Below are 25414 nucleotides of genomic sequence, written 5' to 3'. Positions count from 1 at the left end.
GCATTCAAATTCACCAAACAAATGAAAGAAATTCAAACAAACCTTCAACAACAGAAAGACCATGACTACTGTGTTTTGGGACCAACAATGACCAAGGAGTTTATGAAACCCGGAACTATAATCATATTGTGAAATTTTACGTAGAGCCATTCAGAACAAACGAAGGCCAGGCCTTTAATCTTTTTCCTGAATTGAAGAAGTGGCTTGGTGGTAAGCGGTTTCAAACCAATGAGAACCTTCAAACCAACGTCAAAGACTACTTGAATTCATTGACGGCAACTTCCTCAATCTCTTCGGTGATTATATCGAAAAGTAACCATAAGTGAATCAATCTTTTGGTAATAAAAATTATTGGTTTATATGAATTTGTCTTTTGTTTATAGCTTATCAGAGGTTGAAAGAAAAACAGCTTCCGTAAAATTGAAGAAAAAAAGTGTCGTTTTCATCGTTATGGTTCACCTCATTACCAAAAAGGAGGCTAAACAATGGCGACGTTGTTGGATGAAGAATCTCTATGTAAATAGAAATGAATTTAGTCAAAACAATTTACTAAATATTATCCCTGGATAACAATACTGGTCATTTTCGGAATTTCTCATACATGTCTCCTGCAGACTTTAAGGCCCTAATAAATTTGTTGGACACATACTTTCGAGAGTGCATAAGCATGAAAGAAAAATTAGGATCCCACTTTATGCTTTTCGGTAATTGGAGATTCGTATAAATTATATAATGCCATCAATTAGGAATGCGACTTACTCGTTGCAAAGAGAAGTCGATCCGAGTGTGTCTGGTTGAATTATGGAAGTTTAGAGTCATTCAAAATCATTCCAGATAATCGAACTATCAATGCTAAGGTATATAGAGCTAATGTATAAGGTTTAATGGATAGGTATCTAAGTTTAGGTAATCAAAACTTGATTCTCTTAGAAGTATACAATGCCAAACCACATGCGAAAGTTACGTGGAATAAGATCGGGGAATTTGGTGGTATTGAGCACCCAACAAATCCAGGATTTAGTTCAGACTTTGCACCGTCCGATTACTAATTATTCAGATCGATGGCGAAATTCTTGCGTGGGAAAAAATTTTGAAGCTAAACGAGATGCTGAAAATGTAATGCGATAATTTTTTGCATCAAAACCCAAAGAGAGGTTTTACCAAGGTCTCGCAGAACTTGCCCTGAACTTTGGGCGATACTTCGGATATCAAGGCTTCTTGTGTATGATTATATCATAAAAAAGTAAACATTTTAAATCGACATTATTTATAAGATAACTTTCATATTATCAATTTAAAAATATTGTTAATACATTTTACTTGACAAATCTTATTTTTATTAAATTGAACTGTCAGGATTTCAATTATTTTAATATTTTCAATTTTTTCTCCTTTTTGATAATTTTCAATATATGACAATTTGCTTATTCCGTTTTGATTTTAGTTGATTTAACTGTAAAAAATACCAATTTTCAGGAGAACCGCACGTTCCTGTTTGTACCGGATCACAGATCAACTGCATTTTCGAAAGTGAACGTAAGAGAATTATTTTTGTTACACATTTTGTAAGGTTAAGTATCATGAAAATATTCGTATAAGATTCTTACGAGTGGTCCTACACAGGCTACTTTTTGTGGTCCCCCGACCACGAGTATAGAGTCGACTCCCGAAAAAATGCAATGCGCTTCCCGACGAACTGCAATGCGCTTCCCGATTAACTGCAATGCGCTTCCCGACGAATTGCAGTGCTCTATAAGAAAAACTGTGCTCATGGTATAGGAACATTTACGAATGTTGAAATGTGTATCTATGGTCGCTAGTTACCGCTAAAAGGTTGCGTCAACAGTTGGTCGGTATCAGGTTTTTTTCCTACAATAAATCCGTGACAGTTTTCAAACCAAAGTTAATGCATATGTCGATGCTTTCAAGCAAAATAAACGTAAGCGCCAATTTTTCAAAAATTGAATTTTTAGTTGCATTGCATTTGACTTAAGCATTCTCTTAATAGCACCTTGGATTTAGTCCATAAAATTGACTACTTTTCCAGTACGTCGATTTAAACGGGCAAGCACCAATTTCGACTAAGCAGAATTCCTCGAATTTGTTTACTCCAGTTACTAATCGAGACTGATTCATTGACCATTATGTAAAAGATAAGTAATTTTAGTGATCATTAAAAAGGTTTTCTTTTATATTTTTTTTAACACTTTTAGTTACGATAGGTGTATTTTTCAAAATAACTATAAAAATATGAAATAGAAAAATGTTTCGTCTACTATTTCAGCTTTTAATAGTTGGCGCTTATGTCGAAAAATGTCTTCTAGAGCCAAATAGATGTTGGTATTCGTCAAGTCTTCAAACGAAGTAACTATTCTTTCATGACTTCCTTTAAAGGAAACATCAAAAATCGATTTTGCTGGAAGCTATCAACCGTGAAACTATGACCTGGATCACCCATCAACTGATCGCGGATCCTAGCCCAGAATGATCACAGTTTTCGAATATCACGTTCAAGTTTTATCTACAAAACCTTTGATTTGTATTATTTTTCAGTGACTTAATATTTTCATGATATTTATTAAATTGCAGAAATAGATTCTAGATGTTTCATCATCCACATTTTGCACCAAAAATTAATACCGATAGGTTATTTTTATGCTGCACCCGTTATCTATGGTATTTACTCACAGGTCTATCAGGACAGAAAACATCCTACGACGCAATTAACTCGATCAGTTTCCAAACAACAGTGAACGTGATCTGGGTTAGTTTCTGAACATTCAGATCATAATCGATCATAGTTTCTGAAAAGTCGTTTTGTTGGAATGCGCGTTTTCGCGGAATTTCAGATCGCCTAGAAGCTTGTAAGAGTCATAGACTTCCAGTTCAACAGTGTGGAAAATAAATATTAATAATAAAGTCTTTCTGTAAGAGCTATGCTTCAACTTTTCAAATATTTATACCATATAGTAGATACTAGCTCGGGATGTGACATTGTTGCAAGTGTGATGAATACAACCACGAATCGGACACAAACAAACCGTTTAGATACGAATGGTACCACCGCCAAACTGTGGTCCGTGTGATACCACTTTAAAGTATCTGCTCTACAGACGCAAATTACGATCTTGACTCACCTATGGTACTCATTTAAGATTAGAATATAAAAATAAATATTGGCAGAAGAATATATTATTTTGTTTCAGGTGAATTATTGCTGTCTGGTATAAAGAAGAAGATTGAATTGTTAAAAGAAGGTAAACATCAAGTTGACAAATGTGACTGTATGCCAATTTGCACTTCAATGTATTATCGATTGGAAACATCTCAGTCTCCTTGGGACTGGAAAGCACAATTGGAAATGAATGATAAAAAGTGAGTAACGTATATTAGAAATTAGCAGGACATGGTAACGATGCAGTGAGAGCCTGGCCCCTATGTTAATAATAATTCATAATTTCCGATGATTATTTTATTTAAAGATATCTAATTATAGTCCATTCGTTTAACGTGCAAAGCAATTTTAACTGAATAGAAATATTAAACCTCAACCGTAACATTGAAACGCATCACAACTAATAGAAGAAGGCCTCAGAGTGGCTACAAATATATTTTACAAAATAAAGAAGCCGTGTGAAAATACCTCAACTTACCAATATTGAGCCAGATATAGCTAGATTTATAATAGGTTCATCCCTCACACTAATTTTCTCATCTTTACTTTGCGACTTCGACTTTCGTTTTTAAAATAGTTACCATGTTAAATTTTGATAATAAAATGATATCAAGTTCTGCTCAAGTTTTTAAATTGGCATTTTTATTCAATAGAGAATAGGATAATGGGTCTTTTGGCCTAAATACTTTGGAAATCTTTGATTTATATCAGAATCTTGATAAGAATTATGCCTCAAGGGTGACAATTTTTTTATTTCAAGTATTCTCTCCGAATTTCAACAGTTGTATGTTGGTAAAAAGGTGAAATTTAAACCAAATTAGTAGTTTCAAGACTTTATTAGTTCAGAGGAAAAGGACAACATGTAAAAGTCAATCTTGTGAGGTCATTTCAAATATGCAAGTTGATGATCTTCCATATCTTCTGACAGCTTCGTTGATAAACGCGGTTTCCAAACACTTGACTAATTTTCCAAAGAAAACTGATGCCACATGCGTATACAAATTAGATTTAAATTTGAATTTGATCGAAAAATCTACTATACAAGTCATCGGATCCCCTTGAGGTACCGAAGTGAATTTCCAAACGGTTTCCAAATATTCAAATAGTTCACCGTCGCAACTTTTGGCCAAAATTAAATTCGGTTTATTCATTGTTACTAACGAGGTGTATTTTTCTTTAATGGGAGGAAATCCTATTTCCAATTTTACCTTGAGCTCACTTTGATTCTGATCTACTATATTTGATTGGGTACAAAACGGTAAAAAACTGCTATAATTTTCTATATCTGCTACTACCTCATACATCTGCTCTTTAGAAAAACTAAAAAACAAAAAAATATTGTGTTTTGAAATGAACATGATTAAAAGCCTGACTGACTAGAAATTTTTGTTTGTATTCAGGCATGAGATAATAAATGCGTAAAATGAACGAGTGTTCATAAAGATCAATTTCAAGACTCCAACAAACCTCCACGTCCACTAGAAGAGCAAAAAAACTCTAAATTTCAATACTATTCTTTTACACGCATTCATGCAGTCAAGACAAATAACGTTCTTTATGTTCGACTAAGACCTAATACTGTTTCTGAGGAGATGTTTGCACAAAGTGGGTCTTAAATTTCAACACTAGCACTAGCGTAGGAGCTGCTCTCGCGTATTGGAAATTCAGCCACAACAGGAAAACAAAACGTAAAACAATTTTACAAAAAAAAATTATGCTTAAGACATTTCTCGCCGTCTATTTCGAACGTATTACCAATTACACAATATTAAACATAAACATTGTCTAAGTGTAATTTTAATTGAATCAAGGGTACAAAATATGAACAAGTAACTAATTCTAACTAATTCAAATAATAAAGAGCTTTTTTATTCGAAAAAGCAACATTATGTATGACAGAATCAATAACATTCGGCGAAGAAAGGTGTTAGACAAGAAGAAATTTTGAGTTCACTCATATTTCACATCGTAACGGATGATGTAATAGAGCAAACAGAAGAACGACAAAATTGTACGTTGGGTAAATGACTTTGGAACCAGTTCAATTTTCACAATGCTGACGATCTCGTGCTGTTTGGCAGAGTGGAAAGAGAATCTTTGAAAATTGAATGAAGAATTAAGTAAAAAGAAAATGGAAATTATTCAGAATAAAACTAAGATTATGGTTAAGAAAAACCAATGGAATTGTGAACATTAGTTCTTGCATTTGGCTGCGAAAATTGGATACTAACTAACAACTAAGTAAAAAAGATGCTAGACGCCAAATCGATACTAGAAAAAACTGAAACTACAAAACTCAAATATTACGGCCACCAAAGACGTTTAAAGACACGTCAAGAATATGCTGGAGTCAAGAAGACAAAGAAAAAACTGAAAGGAAGACTACAATCACAATATAAGATTAGAAAAAAATATAATAGTTTTACTGAGGTGCTCATCCTTCAGGGGAAACGTTAATTTTAAAATTAAAAATAACATACCAAAGGAGTTTCCGTGTTCTGTACTCCGGTTTTCTTCTGAACAAATAATTTAGAACCATGTCTTATAAAAGGCGTTATGTACTTAAATTTCACAAGGTTGACTTTACAGTTGCCCCATAAGTATGAGTTTTTGATGAAATGTAAAAACTTAAATTACATGTTTTTTATGGATTTGATATTTCATGACATGACTGAATGATGAATGACATTTGTTTGCTTAATCATAGGATGTTACGAATATTATGAAGCTTGATATACAAGTATGGAATGACATTTTATCATCGGATTAATGTAACTAAAGTAAATGTTACAGTTTCCTTATTTTTGTAAATGAAACTACCTAAGCGACCGCCTCTATATCCTAAGTATACACTATGATATTTTTAGGAGACTAAATTAAATGATATTTTAGGAAACATGTAAGCTCGTTTCAAATATACTTCAAAGGAAATCAGTTTGTGACAATGGAAAGGAACGAACTTTTTGGTATCACCGACTTCTTAGCTAACTTTGGAGGTTTACTGGGATTATTTGTTGGTTTTTCACTTTTATCTTTAATAGAAATTATTTATTTTCTAACATTACGTATTTATTGTAATATAACTTTATTTGGAAAACATAATTGGTCAGGGTATCAAAATTAAATTTACATTATATATGTATGTATTTATTATTATTTTGTACGATAAAAAAATAAAAATTTCGCCATTTTTTAATACCTATTTTATTCCTCACCTACCATTTTGCACGTAACAATTTAATTTCATTGCATTTATAGTAGATTTAAGCCATCTATTCGTAACCAAATAAAACTTTTAGAAAAATAATGTTTCCTATCACAGTCAAACAACATCCTGCCATCTAGTGGTAAACTCTTTTAATAAAAAACTGCACAGATCCCTCAAATCACCTATATTTAGATGGATCACGACAATGTTATTTGTTCTAATAAAATTTACTTTGACTAGGGGTCTGAAACTGAACTACCAATATGACATCCTTCATAAAAAAAAGGCAAATTTAAATTTTATTAATACCGCGCAATTTTAATTTTTTGAAGTTCATACTGCTACCTTACAACTAATAAACTTTCAAATTTATGTTTTTGTTTATCATATTTCTCAAAATGGCACATTTTCAAGATAAAGTAACACAAAAGAAAAAATTTTCAAAACTATTATGAAGAAAAATTATAAATTTGGAAATTTATTAGTTATAATATTGTTAAGAGAATAATATTAAAGTTATTTCAAAGCACTTTCTTTCTTATTCAAGTGAAATGTAGACAAATCGGGTTTTGGACGAAATATAATAATCCTTTAATTTCAATAATCATCTGAACAAAACGTATTTTTATTTATTAATAAGTTGAGAATAAAATGTGTAGAAAATATATATTTTTAAATAAAATATGGCATACGAACATAATGAATTGAGATGTCACATCTTAAGTAATTAAACCTAAAATTTATTAAATGTAATTTCAAAAAACTAACAACTAACATTATACATAATCAAAAGGACACAAAACACGAGCACCACACAATGGTAATAAATCATCAAAAGAAACTGTACAATGTTTATCAACATTAAATTAAATTATCCAGTTTTGTGTCGAAATCGCCAGCTTCACATAATATAGTTATGCTGGCAGAATGCTCTGAATTTTAATTACAAAATGATTCAACCTTAGGCCATCTGTGAGAAACTTCTATAAAATAGGTGGTTCGTGACAGATCCCCTACCTAATAAATTTAATGTAAAATTATCAACTTCATGCATTAAAACTGAATTATTATTATTATAAATTTATTTGTTTAAGAATCAGTAAAATGTGAATTGGATGTTGTCTAAACCTGTTCAATTATAACCACCAAATTAATATTTACGTTCTGTGTTCAACTATGCCCTAGTTGTCAGTTGTATATTATGACAATTCATTATAGTCGGTTGTTTCCGTAAGTTCTCGACAACAATTGGGGCGCGTTGACATGCGCTGTTTAGTTCAATACTGCCAATGGCACTTGTGAAAAGTTGAAAGTATTTTTGTTGGTGTTTTCCAATACAATTGGATTTAAGTAAATATTAGTATATTGCTCAGAGAGTACCTTTAGGTTGTGATGGCCTCATATGCAATGAATTTTCGCTATTATGGAGTTAAATGAGAAGAAAAAGAGTGAACATATTTCGCAACAACTCTAGTTGATCGGATAACGCGGTATTTCTAGTTATTTTACACGTGTGATTTCCAGTAGAGATGCCGGCATCCACCTTGGATCCTGTTAATGCGGCCCTTCGCACCGCATTATCTAAAAATGAATCTGCCGAAAATAATCTGGACCAACAATTAGCGGGATCCACGAAAAAAGCATTGCTCTCCAATATTGAGTTTGAGTCTGCTGGTAGCTACCAAAATACTGTTCTAGATAGGCTTAAATCGAAATACATTGTTTTAAGGAGTCCCGAAACACCACCTCCAAGGTAAATTGTATGTTTTTAAATGTTTGCTGAAAAAGTTTGGTTAGCTGCAACTTCTGCACTCACTTAGGTCATTGAAGACCTCTGTACACAGTTTGTGAAACTTCAAGTCTATAATTGTTAAAACACTGTTTATTGTACTTGAACATGCTTATGTTACATTCCATGCTTAGCAGAACTAACAACAGTGTGCAATATTCATAGATTCATTAACAATTAGATATTTTTAATTCAAAATTTGTGTTTAATTTTACAATTTTCACTTCCAAACAATTTTGAAATGTTATTCTAACATTGTAAGAAAATAACAAGGTCATAAAAAATAACAATATAATTTTTTTGCAGTAAACCTGAAGATGATATGAATTCTGATGAAACTTTAAAACTAGCAAAGTATGAATTATTTCCATTAAATGCAGTGCAGCTTGGTTGGAATAACTGCGACTGGTCCGTTGGTGCTGGTATGTTTAATATGGGAAACACTTGTTATTTAAATTCTACACTTCAAGCTCTCTTTCATGTACCAGCTTTAGTGAATTGGTTGATGTCTGACAAGGAACATACTACAATTTGTCAAGAATCAGGTAAATATCTGAAATACACTATCAACTGCCTGATCACAAATTAAAATGATTATTAATGACTTACTTGTATATACACAAAACATTCCTTGTATTTTAAATTGAATATTATACTTATTAATTTGAAATGAACATGCAACAAAAGTTATTTTGGTTAGACATTTAATGAAAATGACAAGCTAAATGAAAATTTTTCAACAAATGAGGAATTAATTTATTATCAATAATAAATTTGAGATTTCATTTTTGAGAATATACAGTGTTCATGTAATTATTTAAATCAAAATTGTACTATTTCAGTTTAAAAGGAAATTTCAATATATATAGTAAATTAAGAAAAATTAACTGTTTGAGTTTCCCACCAATAAAGACCATGTTCCGTTAGTTTAAATATATACAATGTGGAGAAAATCTTGCAACTAGCCTTTTTATTTGAAATTATTTTCCTGTTTTCCTGATCAATTAATGTGATATATTAGATTTCAATTATATGGAGATTGCAGTTAACCCTTCAGACTTAATTTGATTTTATTTGCTTTATGAGTAACATCTGTCGCATAGACGGATATGAGAATTTAGTTTTTTTTGGGAAATAACTCAATATTTTAAGGCATTTTTAGAGAGAATCTTAATTTTTTTTCTTAATTTGCACATAAGTAATTAATAAATCAATAACAGAAACTTGATAATCATAAAATTATTCATTATTTGAATAATTGCTGACTATATTATAAAAAATACCAAATATCACTTATGTAATTACTATCGTTCAAATATAAAAACTTTTATAAAATAAAGCCAAATATCATAAAGAAGTAATTAAAACAAAGAGGTAACATGAGAAATTACCATCAATCAAATACAAGAAAACCTGCTTAGAGTAATTAGGAATAACATATATATTTTCCAAATCTTCAAATGTAATTCCCTTCCTTAAGTAGTAAATGTATAAGATACAAAATTATTAGTGGCGTCAAATCTTAATTTCTAATTATTTATATTATGTTTACAATACTTGCTAAACTGGATATTAATAATTTGTAACAATGATAAATTGATTCCATTAATTATAATTATACATCATAGATTTGCTTTGCAACTATACTTTTTAGTCCAGATTATACTGTTAACTTCAAAACAAAATTGGATAAGGAATGGGGAGATCTCCCACAAAGTTTCAAATCTACATAGGTTATCTTCAACTAACTTTATTCCAAAATCATCTTCAAAATTTAAACATTTACAAGAATTGAAACTGGTATTACCAGCTGATTGTCATTTATTTTTATTACTGAATATCTATTTGTTTTTTTCATTATTGTTGATTGATTTGAATCAATTTTTTTTTATATTAAAATGAACGAGTAGAAGTGTTATAATTAAGAATGTTAGTCTTTTTATTATACCTTAAAGACAAATTTAATTGAGTCATAAAGTTTTTGGATAAAAAAATTCTTAATCCTAATATCTCCGTTATGTTTAATAATTATAATAATAGACAGATGTTGTTTTCTCAGTACCAATGTCATCTTTTTCACTCATAATATGCCACCTAACTTACTTGATAATAGTACTTCATCGTCGATATGGGTTTATTAAATCATATATGCGAATATCAGCTATTATTATAATCTTTTATCAAAATTAAATATTGTGCCTTTATTATAATAGTTGCTTTTGAATAAGCATCAAACAAACAATTATTTTTAAAAGTATATTCCAAATACTTTGAAAATAGACCATTAATAATACATATTAATGTCATTTGAAAGTCATATCTCACACTCAGTTTCATCTAATAATATATACATTTTAAATAACTTTGTTGATATATTTAATGATATCTATTTGTTATCCATGTTTCAGGTGGTATGTGTATAATTTGTGCAATGCGTAAGACTCTTCAAGATTCCCAGCAGCGTAATGCAAACTCAATCCGTCCACTGTTAATATATAACAAGCTGAGGTTGGTCTGTCGAAATCTAATACCAGGTAGACAAGAAGATGCCCACGAATTTTTACGATACCTAGTTGAAGCTATGGAAAAAGCATATTTGAGTCGTTTCAAAAATAATTCTGATTTTGACTCAAAAGTGAAGGAAACTACACCTCTTAATCAGATTCTTGGAGGATATTTAAGATCGGCAGTAAGATGTTTGAAATGTGGACATGTCAGTACGACATTTCAACATTTTCAAGATTTATTATTAGATATAAGAAAAGCTCAGACCCTAGATGAAGCTTTGGAATTGTATTTTTCAAGAGAGAAGCTTGATGATGAATCATATCAGTGTGAATCTTGTCAGAAAAAGGTATATGTTGTTTTTAATCAGAATTTGAATTTATTTTAAAATTTTTACGTAAATATTTGTAGGTTCCAGCAACAAAGCAATTTTCTATTGAGAGGACACCTATGGTGCTTTGTATCCAACTAAAGAGATTTTCTGTTAGTAATAATAAAATAACTAAACATTTGAACTTTAGACAAAGATTGGATCTGACTAAATACGCGAGGCATCGCCCTAACGTGCCTCTTATATACAGATTAGTCGCATTGGTAACTCATATGGGTCCTACTGTGAGTTGTGGACACTACACAGCAGTAGCCCAAGCACCCAATGGCAATTTCTTTCAGTTTGATGATAGTATGGTAAGTGTGCGAAAAATTTGCTAATATTGTAAACTGTAAAATGAATCTACAGATTAACAACAACAGAGTGGTTATATGTATATGTGATTTTTTATATTTCTCTCCTAACATATTATCATTGGTTGGTAATCTGTCCTCCAAGATCATTTTTAGATTAACAAAAATAATCCAAGCTTTAATATTTGTGATACATCTTGCTATTCATTTATTTTATGTTATAGGTAAGTTGAAATTTCTGCTAGAGTAAATCTTCTCAAATCTAACAGGATTGATAGTATAGATCAGTTAGTTTAGACATTTGAAGTTAAATAAATCCCCGCCAAGCTGAAAACCAGTAAAATTGTTTAAAATATGATTGAAAATAAAATTTAAAAGTTCCCCATCATTCCCGTGTATGGAAAATATTTTATTAGAGGTCAAAAGTCAAAAAAAAAAGTTTTTTTTTTATTTTCAGCAGTACGGTTTTATCATAAAAATACCTTTGACAAAAATTGTAGATCATAAAATTATCTACAAAAAACGCATCAATACTTTTTTCCTACGAGCCTATATTTGTAAAATCAAAATCTCAAATTTCCGTGAACTCTTATATATTTTTGGAATACGTAGGTAATACATAATGTATTTATTATAAAAGGTTTTATAAAAAAACAGTAGTTGATTAATTATGTTTCTTTTTAGGTAAGACCAATTTCCCACCAAGCAGTGTTCAATACAAATGCATACATAATGCTCTATGAGCTTGAGTCATCACCCTATTCTCAAAAATCAACGACCTCTACAATTCTTGTTAGTAAAATGAAAACACCTTCCTTATCAACAGAAACCAATCCAGTGGCCTGTTCATCGAATTCTAGCTCGGCAAGTTCATCAAGTGCCTTGAAATCTTTTGCCAATGGTATTGGATTCACAAGTGATAAGGTTTATGGTCCTGAACTACCTCCAGATAGAGTAGAAAGCAGTCGAAATGGTTATGTGACTAGTAGTAATGGCAAAGGTATGTTTAAATGATTTTTTTTTTCGAACTACACCAATTTATAGTGTAGTTTTATTTTTAAATTGTTATTTTGTTGCAAGGTGAATCTGACAGTAGTCATTCAAGCAGTTCTTCGAGTGAACAGGATTCTGATGGTGATCAAGCTGTGAAAAAACCATCAGTAAGTGATAATAGTCATAGTGTTAGTAAAAGTGATGTAGCTAAAGACAAAGATAGTGATATTAGTTCAACTTGTGAACAATCTAAATCTCCAGTTTCCCTGAAGAAAACCTCATCACCATCATCATCTCCTAATGTGTCAACCAGTATATCCAGTTTATCCAGCCCAGAAATTACCCCTAACAAAGGTAAGCAAAAACGTTATTTTTAATACTAAGTGTTCAATGTTTTAACTTTTATTACAGATCCTACATTAAGTCCAGTTTCCAGTTCTAAACAGAAGAATAAGGAAAACTCTCCTTTAAAGTTATCACCAATTGCCAAACCTTTGGTACCCTATGAATCTGATGATACATGTTCTTCTGAGGATTCTAATCAATCACCAAATGAAATGGCCTCAAGAGTTTCTACAAAGGCAGCAATTGGTGATTGGCAAGTGACTTCTTCAACGGATGTTAAGCAGGAACTATCTAAAGGGACTAGTTGGAAGAACAAGAAAGAAGAAGGACAGGGAAATAAGGTAAACTAGAAAAATCTACCCCTAATTAATTATTAATAAACCATTTCAATTATTGCAGGTTGTGAGTGAGCTTTTCAGAATGTCCCATAGTGGCTATTCAGCCCCAGTATCAACATGGAATGGTTCTCGATCTGAACTTGATAAAGAAGTTCAAAATGAAAGACGGGAGGATAGAAAGAGAAATCTACCTGATAGTTCTGATCAGGGACGTACTAAACACATCAAACTTGGATCAAATTTTAAATTGAATCCTGGATACAATCCTATTCAGGTAAGTAATTTAAAGTATTAATTTTGAGAATATACTTGTTACTTTTAATTCTTTTAATATTGTTGTTGATATCTATTTCATCCTTGCATAGTTGAGGTTAGATGAATTTTAAGAATAGTAATTATTTAAATAATAATAGACACCTATTATCACATTTACTTAGCACAGGAATACTAAAGAAAATTAATAGGATTAATTAAGACATCTCACCAGTGAAATAACACTTTATAAAATAAGAAGCAACATCTTGCCAAGGGAAACTATTCTGTATAATTTAATTACTAAAATGATGGAAACCTAAGAGGAAGAAAAGAATTTAAAAAATAAATTGAACCAGTAACCCTAATAAAGGTAATTTACAACAGATTTAAAAAATACTATCAAATAGATTACCATTAAAGTTAAACAACTTCCAGTTGTGAGGTTAGAAAAGGCTTTAGTTCAAAGACTTACCATATTGATTGGAAAAGCTAACTATATTACAGTACATAGGAATATCAATGTTAAATCTTCAACCAAACAATTCTGGTGTTGGTGCAGAGGGAGTCCCATTAAAAGTTTACAATACTTCAAGTTGAACACCTGAGGAAGTCCTGTTCAGTAATGAAAAGACACTGCGGGTGGCTACAAGCTTGATACAGATGTTGCTGGATTCAATCAGCTGTTGAAAAGATCAATAAAATCAATTGCATTGTTGAAGTACCCAGAGGGGACCTCTCGTGATCGTCTGATGCTAGTAACTGTGCTAGAGGCGACATGGAAATTAATTAGTTCAAAATGAGGTCAAAGTCCTGTCTGTGGTGTACAGTCTTCCCAGAAGGAACTGTTCTTAAGAGGAGGTAGTATAATGAAGTTAGATAGGTCGTTGAATTTGTTAGGTTATTTTTCTTTCTTCTGTAATTTGGTTAACACATTTATCAAATATTTTGGAATGTCTTACGAGAATAATCTTGAGCAGATGGAATTTAGAATAAGGCCAATATTTTAGATAAGAAGTTATTAACCTCAATTTTTATTATCTTTGGATACTCTTAATAAATAATGTAAATCCTCCAAGGTATTACATTAAGAAATTAGAAAATATTTATTGCTTTGCAGAAATAATTGTTAAAAGCTCAACAATTGCTCTGTTTTTTAGGAATACCATAACGCAAAAAATTGGAACCATAGTAATGGCAGTGGAGGTAACTACAAGCCTTTTTACAACGGAAATAGGCATAGGCGTACGTTCCATCATAAAAACTTCCATAAAAATTATCGATACAGACAGTAATAGATGATACCACTGCCTTGTGAAAATTTAGACTAGTGTACATTCTGTATATTTTACGTTTCTGTGTTTATTTTAATGTGAGGACTTGTGTAAAAAATGTTGCATAAATGCGTTTTAAATTGAATGATACTTGAATTTGAAAATTATTATAGTATAGATATGTTTACATTACTGGAAATTTCTAAATATACAATAATTGAAGTTTTTGAAATCATTATAGGTATGTGGAAACTGTACATCGTATTTTGTAAGATAGTAGACTAGAGAATTTGTGTGGAATATTCTTAAAGAAACATCTAATGAAAATATAACCAGTAATGTTGTATTCAAATTAATTCTGTTTATGTGTTGTAACTTCAAAATACTACGAATATTCTATAGTAATTTCCGCTCTCTTTCTTACTTGGTATACTTTCCTTATACTTTATTGTTTAGTTTCTCCATAAATTTCTTGATTTTTCAATTAATTAGTCATTCAAAAAACGTGTTTTACCTTTTTTATAGCACTCCAATGTGGAAGCTACTTATCAATAATAATCTGAAAAAGTTTCTGAAAATCTTTCAACTTTAAGCATAATTTGAATTATATATGAGAATTCAGAGGTACGAATGGTAGATTACATATGGCAGTTAACTATTTTTTATATTCTTGTCATAAATATTACTCTTTTGATAGAGTAGTACAGTATCTTTTATTAATGCTGTAGTTTTTAAAATTATCATCAATTTTAATATTTGCGCTATTTTAAGCTCATTCTAATTTTACACAAATTTAGATAATATTCCTTTCAATTTTTAGTAAATTTTATTTATATAGATTGAAGTTTTTCTTTTGAATACATTAAAGTAGTGAAATGAATGATTGAAATGTATCACAAATACATATAACTTCGTCAACAAGACTGATTTCCACAAAATAATAATTTCTAAACTTGAAATAACAACATTTGTTAATTATTCAATATGTCGCCCATGGCAGGATAAAATTTCTTTGTTTAAATAACAAATTTGTTGATATTTGAACAAAGAAATTCCTAAATACACTCTCGAAATGGGGATATATACAAATATAATATAGGATCCAGAAATACAGGAATTAATTTTTATAATCAAAAATGTTTATACAGTTTTTTCTTTAATTAAATGTTGAATCTAAAAAATATCTTATAATCACCTTCACAATATTAGATTTGTAATTTTGTATCTTCTTATTCAGTTTTATATAAATTTTTTTTTGACGTACTTTTGGCTTTAGAAATTAACTATTCTGTATATTAGTATTACAAATATTCAAACTAAACACTTTGCAGTTATAAATACTTTATGCTGCCCAACCTAAAGCTAGTTGTATAGTCTATAACAAAAACGGGTACGTTAACCCTTTGAATACTGAGTAATTTGAAGACTTTTATGTACATATAACAGATTTAATTGGTTGATATATGGATTAATATGTAATAGTAATATATTTTATTTGGAATATACTTATATTGGTGATATAAATATATTTTTGAAACAACATTTCAATTACAAAATGTAAACAAATGTATAAATTAAACAAAATAGAAATATTTATAAATAACAGGTACCAACTCAAAGTCTTGTATAATTTTATACATGGGTATAAATGCGAAGGGTACTGGCACTGTTTGCATTGCCAAGTGGGTTTTATGTTTATAATATATGCGACACTGATTTGTTGTGTGTGTCTTAAATCTGTTGCCAGGATATTCTCCGGAAAATATAACCAATTTTTCGCTTGCAAACGATGTGACGCATTCCGTTCTCGACTCATTGATTCATTCATATGGAATATTGCATGAGAACTGTGACTTCATCTTACATCCTGGATTATAATAAATGTTGTTTTTATGCTCGTTATTATATATTTAAAGAAAAAAGATGCACTTCATCAAAAGTCGTCTTTAAAAGGGCCATTCGTCCAGAAAAGGTTACATTTACTAACGTGACGTCATCCCAAAATGACTTATAGATAACATATATCGAAATGACGATGTTATTTTGTCGTTACACACCTTATGGTAGGTCTAAGGTATATATATTTTTTTATACAAAAATTATATGAAAAAGAACCAAAATGACATATTTTATTTGGATTTATTATGATTTATTGCTGATATTCTGTTTTTTTGTTGTGGGGTCCACATTTTTTGTGTTATTGTTGATTTTTTGTCTCCTGGGCGTTGGTTTCTAAAAGTGTCTCAAAAGAAAGTTTACCTTTGTATTGTGTGAAGACAGCTATTCGGACGGGCGCGGGAGGAGTGTCAATCGGTAGTCCCTGATCTATTAGTAATACTTGGTGTAAGTAAATGTAACTTGAATCCGAGTCGAAAGTTAATTTTTCAAAATCAAAACTTTATTAAAATTAATATTTTTTCGGTTCAATTTTCTACTATTTATATATCTATATTTTCAACGTAGATAATATTTGGGTAGATATTATTAGATATAGCAGAGGCTAGACTCTTTCCACCTTTCTTTCAGCTTCATAAAATTTCTGATCCTTATTAGCAAAAAATTGAACCAGGTGCGATTGAAGGTCGTCGTCATTTGTGAATGTTTGACCATTCAAAGAGTTCTGCAAATTTCGAAATAAATGATAATCAGATGGTACCAGATCAGGGTTGAATGCTCCAATAGTTTCTCATTAGTTGCCATTAACATGGAACACTGAACCTATCCGATTTGACAATTCTGGCCGTTTTTCTTTTAAAACATAAAGCAAGGCTCTGTACCAGTAAAACGCGAAAGTACCTAGTTTTAGGGTCTCTAGGTTTTTCAAATAAAATTCCAAATAAAAATCATGTTGGGGTAATAGTGATGCTTAATGTAATAATACATCCTCAGCAATAATTAAATTGTTAGTAGATGGAAAATATAAATTTATAGAAATAAATTGTTATATTCATATATGTTCATTCATCTTGGAAGTGGATAAGTTAGTTCTATTAGTAATTTATTAATAATTCAAATGAAAAATATTAATAAATGTTGTTATTTTGACATATAATTTTATGATACATTCCAATTACATTTTTGTATTTTGTTGAATAAACTGTTTAAAACGCACATATGTAAATTAACTAAAGAAATTGAGATAAGCGCTTCTCAGATTGACTATCTCAATTATTTGTTTATATAAAAGTTAGTTAATGTATTTTATTTATAATAGTGGGTATTGAACTAAACAAGCATTATTTTAATGGATTTAATAATTAAGGAAGAAGAAAATAATGCTAATATTTTAGTTCAACTAGACAATGGAAAATTTTTAAATCGATTGAGACTCGACTAGTTTTGATCATAAAAGAATGGATGACGATATATATTTCAAACATTTAAGAGTTTGGAAACTATAATCTGACAGATCAAATTGAAAAATACATTCTAGAGCATCCAATCTAAAGAAATTAAAGATGAAACGAAAAATAATGAAAGAAGTCCAGTAAAATCAGAATCATTGAATAATCTAACAAATTGGAAATCCCAAAAAACTGAAGCAAGAACTCTTCCAGCAGATTTTTGGACACGAAACTTCTTAGGTCTTGGAGAACCAGTGTGTCGCCATTCCATCGATTGTTGCTTTGTTTCTGGATCGTAGAAATGTACCCAAGTCTCATCCATAGTTACAATTCGGTTTAAGAAGTCTACATCGTTTTCAAATCGAGCACAGATCGAACGCGATGCTTCTACCCTTGCACGCTTTTGGTCAACATTCAAACATTTGGGGATCCATTTTGCAGCAATTTTTCTCATGTCCAAATTGACGTGAATTATATGATGAACGCGTTCGTATGAAATATTCAGTGCTTTAGATATCCGTTTTAGCCCAATTCGACGGTCTGATAAAATCATGTCATGGCATCGATATTTTCGGGGACTGACACAGAAACTGGCCGACCGATTGGTCATCATCTTCAATGGAAAATTTACCTCTTTTGAAGCTTGCAGTCCAAATTTTTGCGGCCGTATACGAAGGACATTGATCACCAAGGGTATTAAGTATATCTTCGTAAATCTGCTTACCTCTTAACCCTTTTAAATACAGGTACTTGATGGTGGCTCGATACTCCAATTTTTCAATTTTCACAATATCGGTGGACATCTTTTATCTTTCATTTTATTGCGTAACTCTGGTTTACCTTTTTGACGTCAAACTTTACACTGACACTGACACAAGTTATTGTTCGTTGCTATGGTAACGCAATATTTTGTTTATGCATGGAACTGGTCTAGGCTAATAAGATATCAATACATCCTCGTAAAAATGTTCGAAATAAAAGCAAGAGAAGTACGTAGGGGTTCCAAAAAATATCAAATTTTAACAAAATGGCGAAAGTTCGAAAAAATAATTTATTTATAAAAAGTTTTCAATGTATTAATAAAATCGTATGTGTAGTTCCCTAGAAAATAATGTAATGAACGTTTGTCAAAGTTTTAAATCAATCGGATCAAAATTGGCCGAACAATTGTGACGAAGTTAAAGTTAAAGAAAGTGACTCGCACAAAGAAAGTTCATAATCTCACTAGTGCCACCCATAGGTAGCCGTGTGCACTATTTACTAGTAGAAATAGTCGCTAATGCTGGGGCCACATTAGCGGCTAACGTCAATGCACATTAACGCGCTGAGTGGCTACACTTTAACAATCAAAGTGAATGCCCATTATTGGTAATGAAAACAGTGTTAATTTTACTTTAATTCAAGCAATATGGATGTCGACAGAGCTCTGTAAATCATGTAAATTTTTATTATCCGAATTTATTGAATCATTACCGAATGAAGAACAAGAGGAAACAAAGAATAAGAAGATGGTGGATGATACAATCAATCACATCCTCCTCGTAGGAAACTGTCCATCGTTTCGAATACGTACCAATTAATTGTGTATACGTCATCTTCGCTCCAGACTTCAAAGACTTTTTAATTCTGTTTAAATGGGTTCTATAATAACCATTAAGGTTTCCTTCTTCTTTTTCATTTCTTCGATGGTTTTTTTAAAATTTAATAATTCCATTATTCGTCACAAAGCATCATTTTGCGTTCAACGATTCTTGAAATTTTTGAGTTTCGGATCCCACAAACATAGTTCTGTTTGCAGAATCTCGAGAAACGCAATTGCTTTCTCGCTACTCAACTCCATAGCCATAGTACGTATTTCAAAGACAATCACCTGCGATCCCGTCGCGCTCACGACGCACACTGACAATACGTAGTATGGCAGGGCGCAATGTTAATGCAGTTGTTAAATTATCTCGTTAACTCGTAGCTCCACCTACGGTTAACGTCCATTATCGCGATAATTAATGGTATTTCTCGTTAGTGTGACCCCAAAATAAGGGATATCTGAGGCGGGTAAACATGTCGGAACGACCGCGCAGTGGAATACTCTGATGCTCATAACTCAGAGAAATTTTTTTCGTAAATTCATTTTTAACGTAATTCCTACCATTTTAGCTAAAGATATAGATTTGTTGAAATTTTTACAGTAGTGTTACCCATTAATTAAGAAGTTCACTTTATCTAAGTTTTCTTTAATTTGCATTATTATCTACTCGATGTTTTATAGAAATTTAACGATTATAGTCACAGATGTCTGTTTTGGATTAAAACTAAATCAAAAATCAAATTTTGATAGCGATTATAAGATATTAGAATAATTTATTTAATGTCAACACCTACTCTACCCATATGAATTTGAAGGATTATTGGAAGGGTCAATTTTTCCAATCTAAATCACTTGTTAGTGTAGAAAAGTCTGAAGGGACAATTTATAAAATAATTTCGGTAATTATCTAGATTAGGTTACACCTCTCCGATTTCGTTGAAATTTCAGCATGTTATAGAGATAATTACGCTAAGTCAGAATATATATATATGACAAAAAAAACAATATATTGAGGTTATAGCAAATTTTGGAAAATGAAAACTATTAAATTATAATCCAAGCTTTCTGGAAGTGTTCCTCCCATCTTCAGAGAAACTACAGTATAAGTGAAAAAGTAAGTCGTAAAATCAAACTTTTTTTTGTACTATTAACAGCAATCAGAAATACATTTTGTATGAGCTATTCTGTTGACTATGAACCTATGTTGGTCCTGACGGGACTTTTCCAGTAAGAAGGTCTCTTGCACTTTATTTGAGATCAATTGGCCAGCTTCGTTTCAGTTAGCTTTAGTGGCTGAAGTTGTAGATTATGATGACTGTCCAGCTTTAGGTAGTGGTTAGGGCTTCTTTCTTATACTGTCTCTTGTATTATTGGAATACCGAGGTATTGATGGATCAATTTGTTTGTGACGTACCATGGTGCATTGACTAGTGATCGAAGGATTTTAGATTGTTCTCGTTCTATGAGAGCAATACCAGATTTGCTGGCACATTCCCATAATTCTATTCCGTCGGTCCAGATGGGTATGATGACTGCCTTATATAATAAGATTTTATTTTGTAGTGAGGCTGGCGATATTCTTCCGAGTAGCCAATATAGTTCTCGGAACTTTAAGTTGATTTGTTTTCGTTTCTTGGCTAGGTGTTCCCTCTAATTGAGTTTAGAGTCTAAGTGTAATCCCAGGTATTTGACCCAAGAAGTTACGGGTATCATTATGTTGTTAATAGTAACTAGAGGACATGGGCTTTTTCTTCGAGTAAATGTTATGTACTAGAATTTGTTTTCGTTAATTTTTATTCTCCATCTTTGAAGCCATTCTTCGATCTGAAATAAGTGGTTTTGGAGATTGGCAGAAGCTATTATTGGATCCTCATGTATAGCCAGTATCACTGTGTCATGAGCAAATGTGCCTGCCATAGTGTAGTTTGAGGTTGGAATGTCAGAAGTATATATCAGGACCTGAACTGGCCCTAGGACGCTACCTTGTGGAACTCAAGCTTTAATAGATTGAAATTCAGAGGTCTCATCACTAATTTTTGTTCTGAAGGTTCTGTTTGACAGAAATGACTGATTGATTTTATTTAACAGATCCACATGCCAGACTTAATCCAAAAGCCTGGCTAACATCCGGGAAGGCTGCCGTTTTTCCCTCTATACTTGTATTTATGGCATTCACTACTCGATGTTGAACTGTGGAATGTTTGTGGTGAAATCTGAATAAGTGATTTGGAATCACATTCAGGATAGGGTCTTTACACTGTAATACCAACTTTTCGAAGACCTTAGATAATGTTGATAGCAAGCTGATTGGTCTGTATGATGTGACGTCATGTAGCTGCTTTCCTGGTGTTGGAATGAGGATAATTTCAGATTTTTTTAGTTCACTGGGCCAGTAGTGTAATCTGAATATGGCATTAAATATATATGTTAACATTACTAAAGCTTTACTATTCCTTCCTATTTGAAACATTTGATTTTTATCCAATTAACCTTGTTTCCTTCTATATCAGTTTTTTTTATTTTTTATAACCTTAGATCGGAGTTTTCCTAAATCTAAGAAATCTGTTTACTTCAGCTCAAAGCATTTTTAGAGTGTCGTATTTTTTCCTGTTCTGGCTCCTTCAAATATTCGTTTATAATCATTCATCATAAATATCTCTTGATTTTTCATTTTTCTTTCTATCGTGGAATGCACGAAATCACATTCCATGCAAGAATGGCCGGATTCCAAAAATTTATGTTCAATCACCTCTAAATGGCTTGATTTCTCAACGGTATAAAGAAGAGCAGCGACGACTTGCTGGTTGCGATTTTGGCCTGTGCAGGTGTCAGAAAATAAGGAGATTTCTTTTATCCCAAGGGGTAGCATGGATATAAATTTCATTATAATAGATCCAATTTCATTAGAGCCTCTTTTCCCATTTATTTTATTCCAAAAGAAACAACTTCCTTCTTTGTTTTTGCTTTCAAGAAAGTCAAGTTATACACCGAAATTTTTCGGCTATAATAAAATTGGGAAACCGCAGATGTTGGGAGCTGCATTACTTTTTGCAGATCAAATGTAAAGGTTTGAAAGCTGCTATCCAATTCTGCACGCTCTTTGTCGTTACTTTTGGATTCTTGGCAAACTGTTTTTCTTTCTATGTGAGCATTGTAGGATTCCTCCAGATCTTCCTAAACCTAAACGGGTTTCTTTTTTAGCAAGTTTGTATTTGCTGCATAACATGCATTGATCTTTTTTGGGCACAAAAAAGGAATAATTAAATTCTGAACAAAAAATTTTTCTATACTGATGGATGCTAACAGTATTTATATTTTTTATTTCACACCATTCTTTGTCAAGTCTATACATTGAGGAAATATTTAAATCGCTAGATAAATACTTTTTCTCACTATTTTTTCTGGTGTAGTGAGATTCCATAGTAGGAAAAGAATTTATGTGTTCTTTGACATAATCTATTTCAATAGGCTGGGTTTTGTTACGTGGAGGCTTTCTTCCCCTTTTTGTCTATCCCGCCAAATGTCCCTGATGGTGTGATATAGGAAAGTGCTTTATTAATGGGACCATTGGAAATACAAAGAGTTGCTTGAAAAAATGAGCTGCAAACCCTGAGCTATTTTTGAGAAAATATTGCCTTGATTCACTTCGAGGCTTAGAAGCTTTTACAAATCTTCTAGCTGGTGGGACTATTTTAACAGATTTAACTATGAAATCTTTTTGTATATTATAATCAAACGCCCAAAATATTCGACAACTTTCAATTCGGTCTTGTTTGGAAAAATGATCACTGCATTTAAATCGACATTTGCAATTGATGTTTTTCGGTACCTTGGCTGGGCGTTCACCACACCTTGTGACATAAGGAAGACCTTCAGCTCTCATTTTCTTCGCTATATTGCACTTCCAGGTTTCAGGATTGGCTTTATTCCATCGGCTTCTTTTTTTCTTTTGGCTACTGCTTTCTAATATTGGAGTTTTCGTTTTAAGTCATATAAAAACAATTAGTTATTATTGTTTGTGAAGCAAATCATAACGGATTCTTTATAAAAGAAAAACATACTTCATTATTTTCTCGATCAGTAAACTCATCTGAATAAACATCAAGAGTTGAATTTGAAGGAGAAGGTACATACTCTGACCCAGAATCTAAAAGCAGGTTATCTATTTCGTCTTCATTAAGGGCAATGTTTTCCTAAATTTAAAAAATAACAATTAATGTTTTAATAATACAAATCACTTTATTAATTTAAAGAATAATAAGTAATGCACATCTAGAGAAAAAGCTTACCGTGACTGCAGTGTTTTCAATCATAAACTCCTGGTTTCTATTGTTGTTTCCATTCTCATCTAATGATTCCTTTTCCTTATTATCAAAGCAACTAGCTTTTTATCGCGACTGAGCATTTTTAAGTGATTACAATGCACTTTTAACGAACAAAATAAACACAACAATGTTTTTATTGGGATAACCCATAACTCACTTGTAGTTTACAGGTTGAATTGGATAAAGAGAGATATGTGGTACCAAAGAAAACCGCTATGGGGAAATTCACCAAGTGCCATAACCTACAGAAACCATGTAATGGTAAAACTCATCAAGTGACTATGATGAACTTTAACTTTTATAAAACTTCTCAAAGAGTTAAATAGTGAATTTTCTCATTCTCTGATTTGCATTTATAGCAGTTATATTCACTTAGTGACTTTTCATAATTATGGGAAATGATTACATCAACACACAATATAATAAATATATATAAATGTATAACAATAATAAAATTCACCTACAATAATTGAGTTTTTTAATTTTTAAGTAATCATTTAATCAAATTGAACGATTTTTGTCTATGGTTTCATAAAAATCGATAGTTAAAATAGGTAATAGGAGTCGGGGGGGGGGAGTGTTGTTTAAACTTTATACCAATTTTTTTACACTGTCTTATTCTGTCCCTCTTTTATTTCTTTCAACTATTAATTTAAATATTACAATCACTAAAAAATTATTACAATTATTTGATTCTTCAAACCTGAAGGGATGGTTTCCGCGCCCTATATATATTCTTGTCCAGTGTAATTTTTTTCTATAACATACTAAAATTTTAACGAAATCGGAAGGGTGAAACCATCCAAATAGTAATCAATTATACTAACGTTAAAGCATTCCCAAAATATGATCACCATAATCAAACATATTTGGCAGATATTTGAAACAATTCTCAATTCAATCCTTCAAAGGGTTATATCGTTCTTATAGGGTTTTTAGAAAAATGATACATAGAGAAGGAGAAGTACTATTAGCTTTGGAAATTAATGTTCATAATTCTGGAACCATTTTATTTGTAAAATAATAGGCTATTAAATTCTATTCAATTATTTATTTCTTTTGAAAAAGTTACTAAATTTATTTCTTTTGGAATTGAGTATGTAGTTTTAAATATGTAATTTGTAAATGATGTGTGTAATTGAGATAAAAATAGTTGAGGTGGTCAAATTAGGTGTACTGATTTACTTTTAATTAAATAATTTTTAGATTGTAAGATGAATGTGAGTGTTTTAATAATAGAAACGCTAGTATTGTTTTGTATATTAAGCAAAGGTATTTATTTCAACGTTTTGTCATAATGCATTTACCAGTTTCAGTCCATTTGTAATATACTCCTTTTTTTATATATATATAAACAAAATTGAAAAGTCATTGATTTATTCGTTTTTATTTTATTAAATACTGATGTTCAAAAACTCCCAACTGCCGAATTTTCGAATGTTTTATTTGGCAATTTAAAAATGTAAGATTTTTTTAATAAATGCAGTGACATTCGAAAATCAGTTTCCATTTTTTTATTTCCTTCTTCAAAATCCTTTTTTTAGTTTCGAATGGTGTTACGGGTTCAGGACTCAAAATAAAGTTTTTTAAAATGTTA

At 31.1% G+C, this 25414-nt stretch overlaps 3 protein-coding genes across 3 annotated transcripts in view; 2 read left to right on the top strand and 1 right to left on the bottom strand.

Annotated features, from left to right (window-relative positions):
- Nucleotides 1-6371, top strand: part of LOC130891337 (pickpocket protein 28-like) — a 29516-nt gene extending 23145 nt beyond the window's left edge. The window contains exons 9-11 of the mRNA XM_057795991.1: nt 1477-1536; nt 3207-3375; nt 6068-6371. Coding sequence (XP_057651974.1) covers nt 1477-1536; nt 3207-3375; nt 6068-6299 — 461 coding nt within the window. The 3' untranslated portion in view covers nt 6300-6371. The remainder of the gene's footprint in view (nt 1-1476; nt 1537-3206; nt 3376-6067) is intronic.
- Nucleotides 3993-5928, bottom strand: LOC130891343 (coenzyme Q-binding protein COQ10 homolog B, mitochondrial-like). Its single transcript, XM_057795998.1, has 2 exons — nt 5656-5928; nt 3993-4495 (listed from the first exon to the last, which is right to left on the bottom strand). The coding sequence occupies exons 1-2, from the start codon at nt 5712-5714 to the stop codon at nt 4045-4047; spliced, it is 510 nt and encodes a 169-aa protein (XP_057651981.1). The 5' UTR covers nt 5715-5928; the 3' UTR covers nt 3993-4044.
- A 1242-nt stretch (nt 6372-7613) lies between the features above and the next one.
- Nucleotides 7614-25319, top strand: LOC130891097 (ubiquitin carboxyl-terminal hydrolase 36). Its single transcript, XM_057795650.1, has 9 exons — nt 7614-8136; nt 8479-8717; nt 10581-11026; nt 11089-11364; nt 12046-12361; nt 12442-12708; nt 12766-13040; nt 13099-13311; nt 14450-25319. The coding sequence occupies exons 1-9, from the start codon at nt 7913-7915 to the stop codon at nt 14582-14584; spliced, it is 2391 nt and encodes a 796-aa protein (XP_057651633.1). The 5' UTR covers nt 7614-7912; the 3' UTR covers nt 14585-25319.
- Nucleotides 25320-25414: the final 95 nt, after the last annotated feature.

Source organism: Diorhabda carinulata, chromosome 3, assembly GCF_026250575.1.
Source record: "Diorhabda carinulata isolate Delta chromosome 3, icDioCari1.1, whole genome shotgun sequence".
Taxonomy (NCBI): Eukaryota; Metazoa; Arthropoda; class Insecta; order Coleoptera; family Chrysomelidae; genus Diorhabda; species Diorhabda carinulata.
This window is presented reverse-complemented; position numbering and strand designations above follow the sequence as displayed.

Bases quoted from the DNA above. Each gene is read 5' to 3' on its own strand.
- LOC130891343 (XM_057795998.1), bottom strand. From the start codon at position 5,714: ATGGTTCTAAATTATTTGTTCAGAAGAAAACCGGAGTACAGAACACGG. The intron at 4,496-5,655 runs GTATGTTATTTT...TTTGTTTTTTAG, and splicing joins AGAACACGGAAACTCCTTTG to TTTTTCTAAAGAGCAGATGT.
- LOC130891097 (XM_057795650.1), top strand. From the start codon at position 7,913: ATGCCGGCATCCACCTTGGATCCTGTTAATGCGGCCCTTCGCACCGCA. The intron at 8,137-8,478 runs GTAAATTGTATG...ATTTTTTTGCAG, and splicing joins CCCGAAACACCACCTCCAAG to TAAACCTGAAGATGATATGA. The intron at 8,718-10,580 runs GTAAATATCTGA...TCCATGTTTCAG, and splicing joins TACAATTTGTCAAGAATCAG to GTGGTATGTGTATAATTTGT.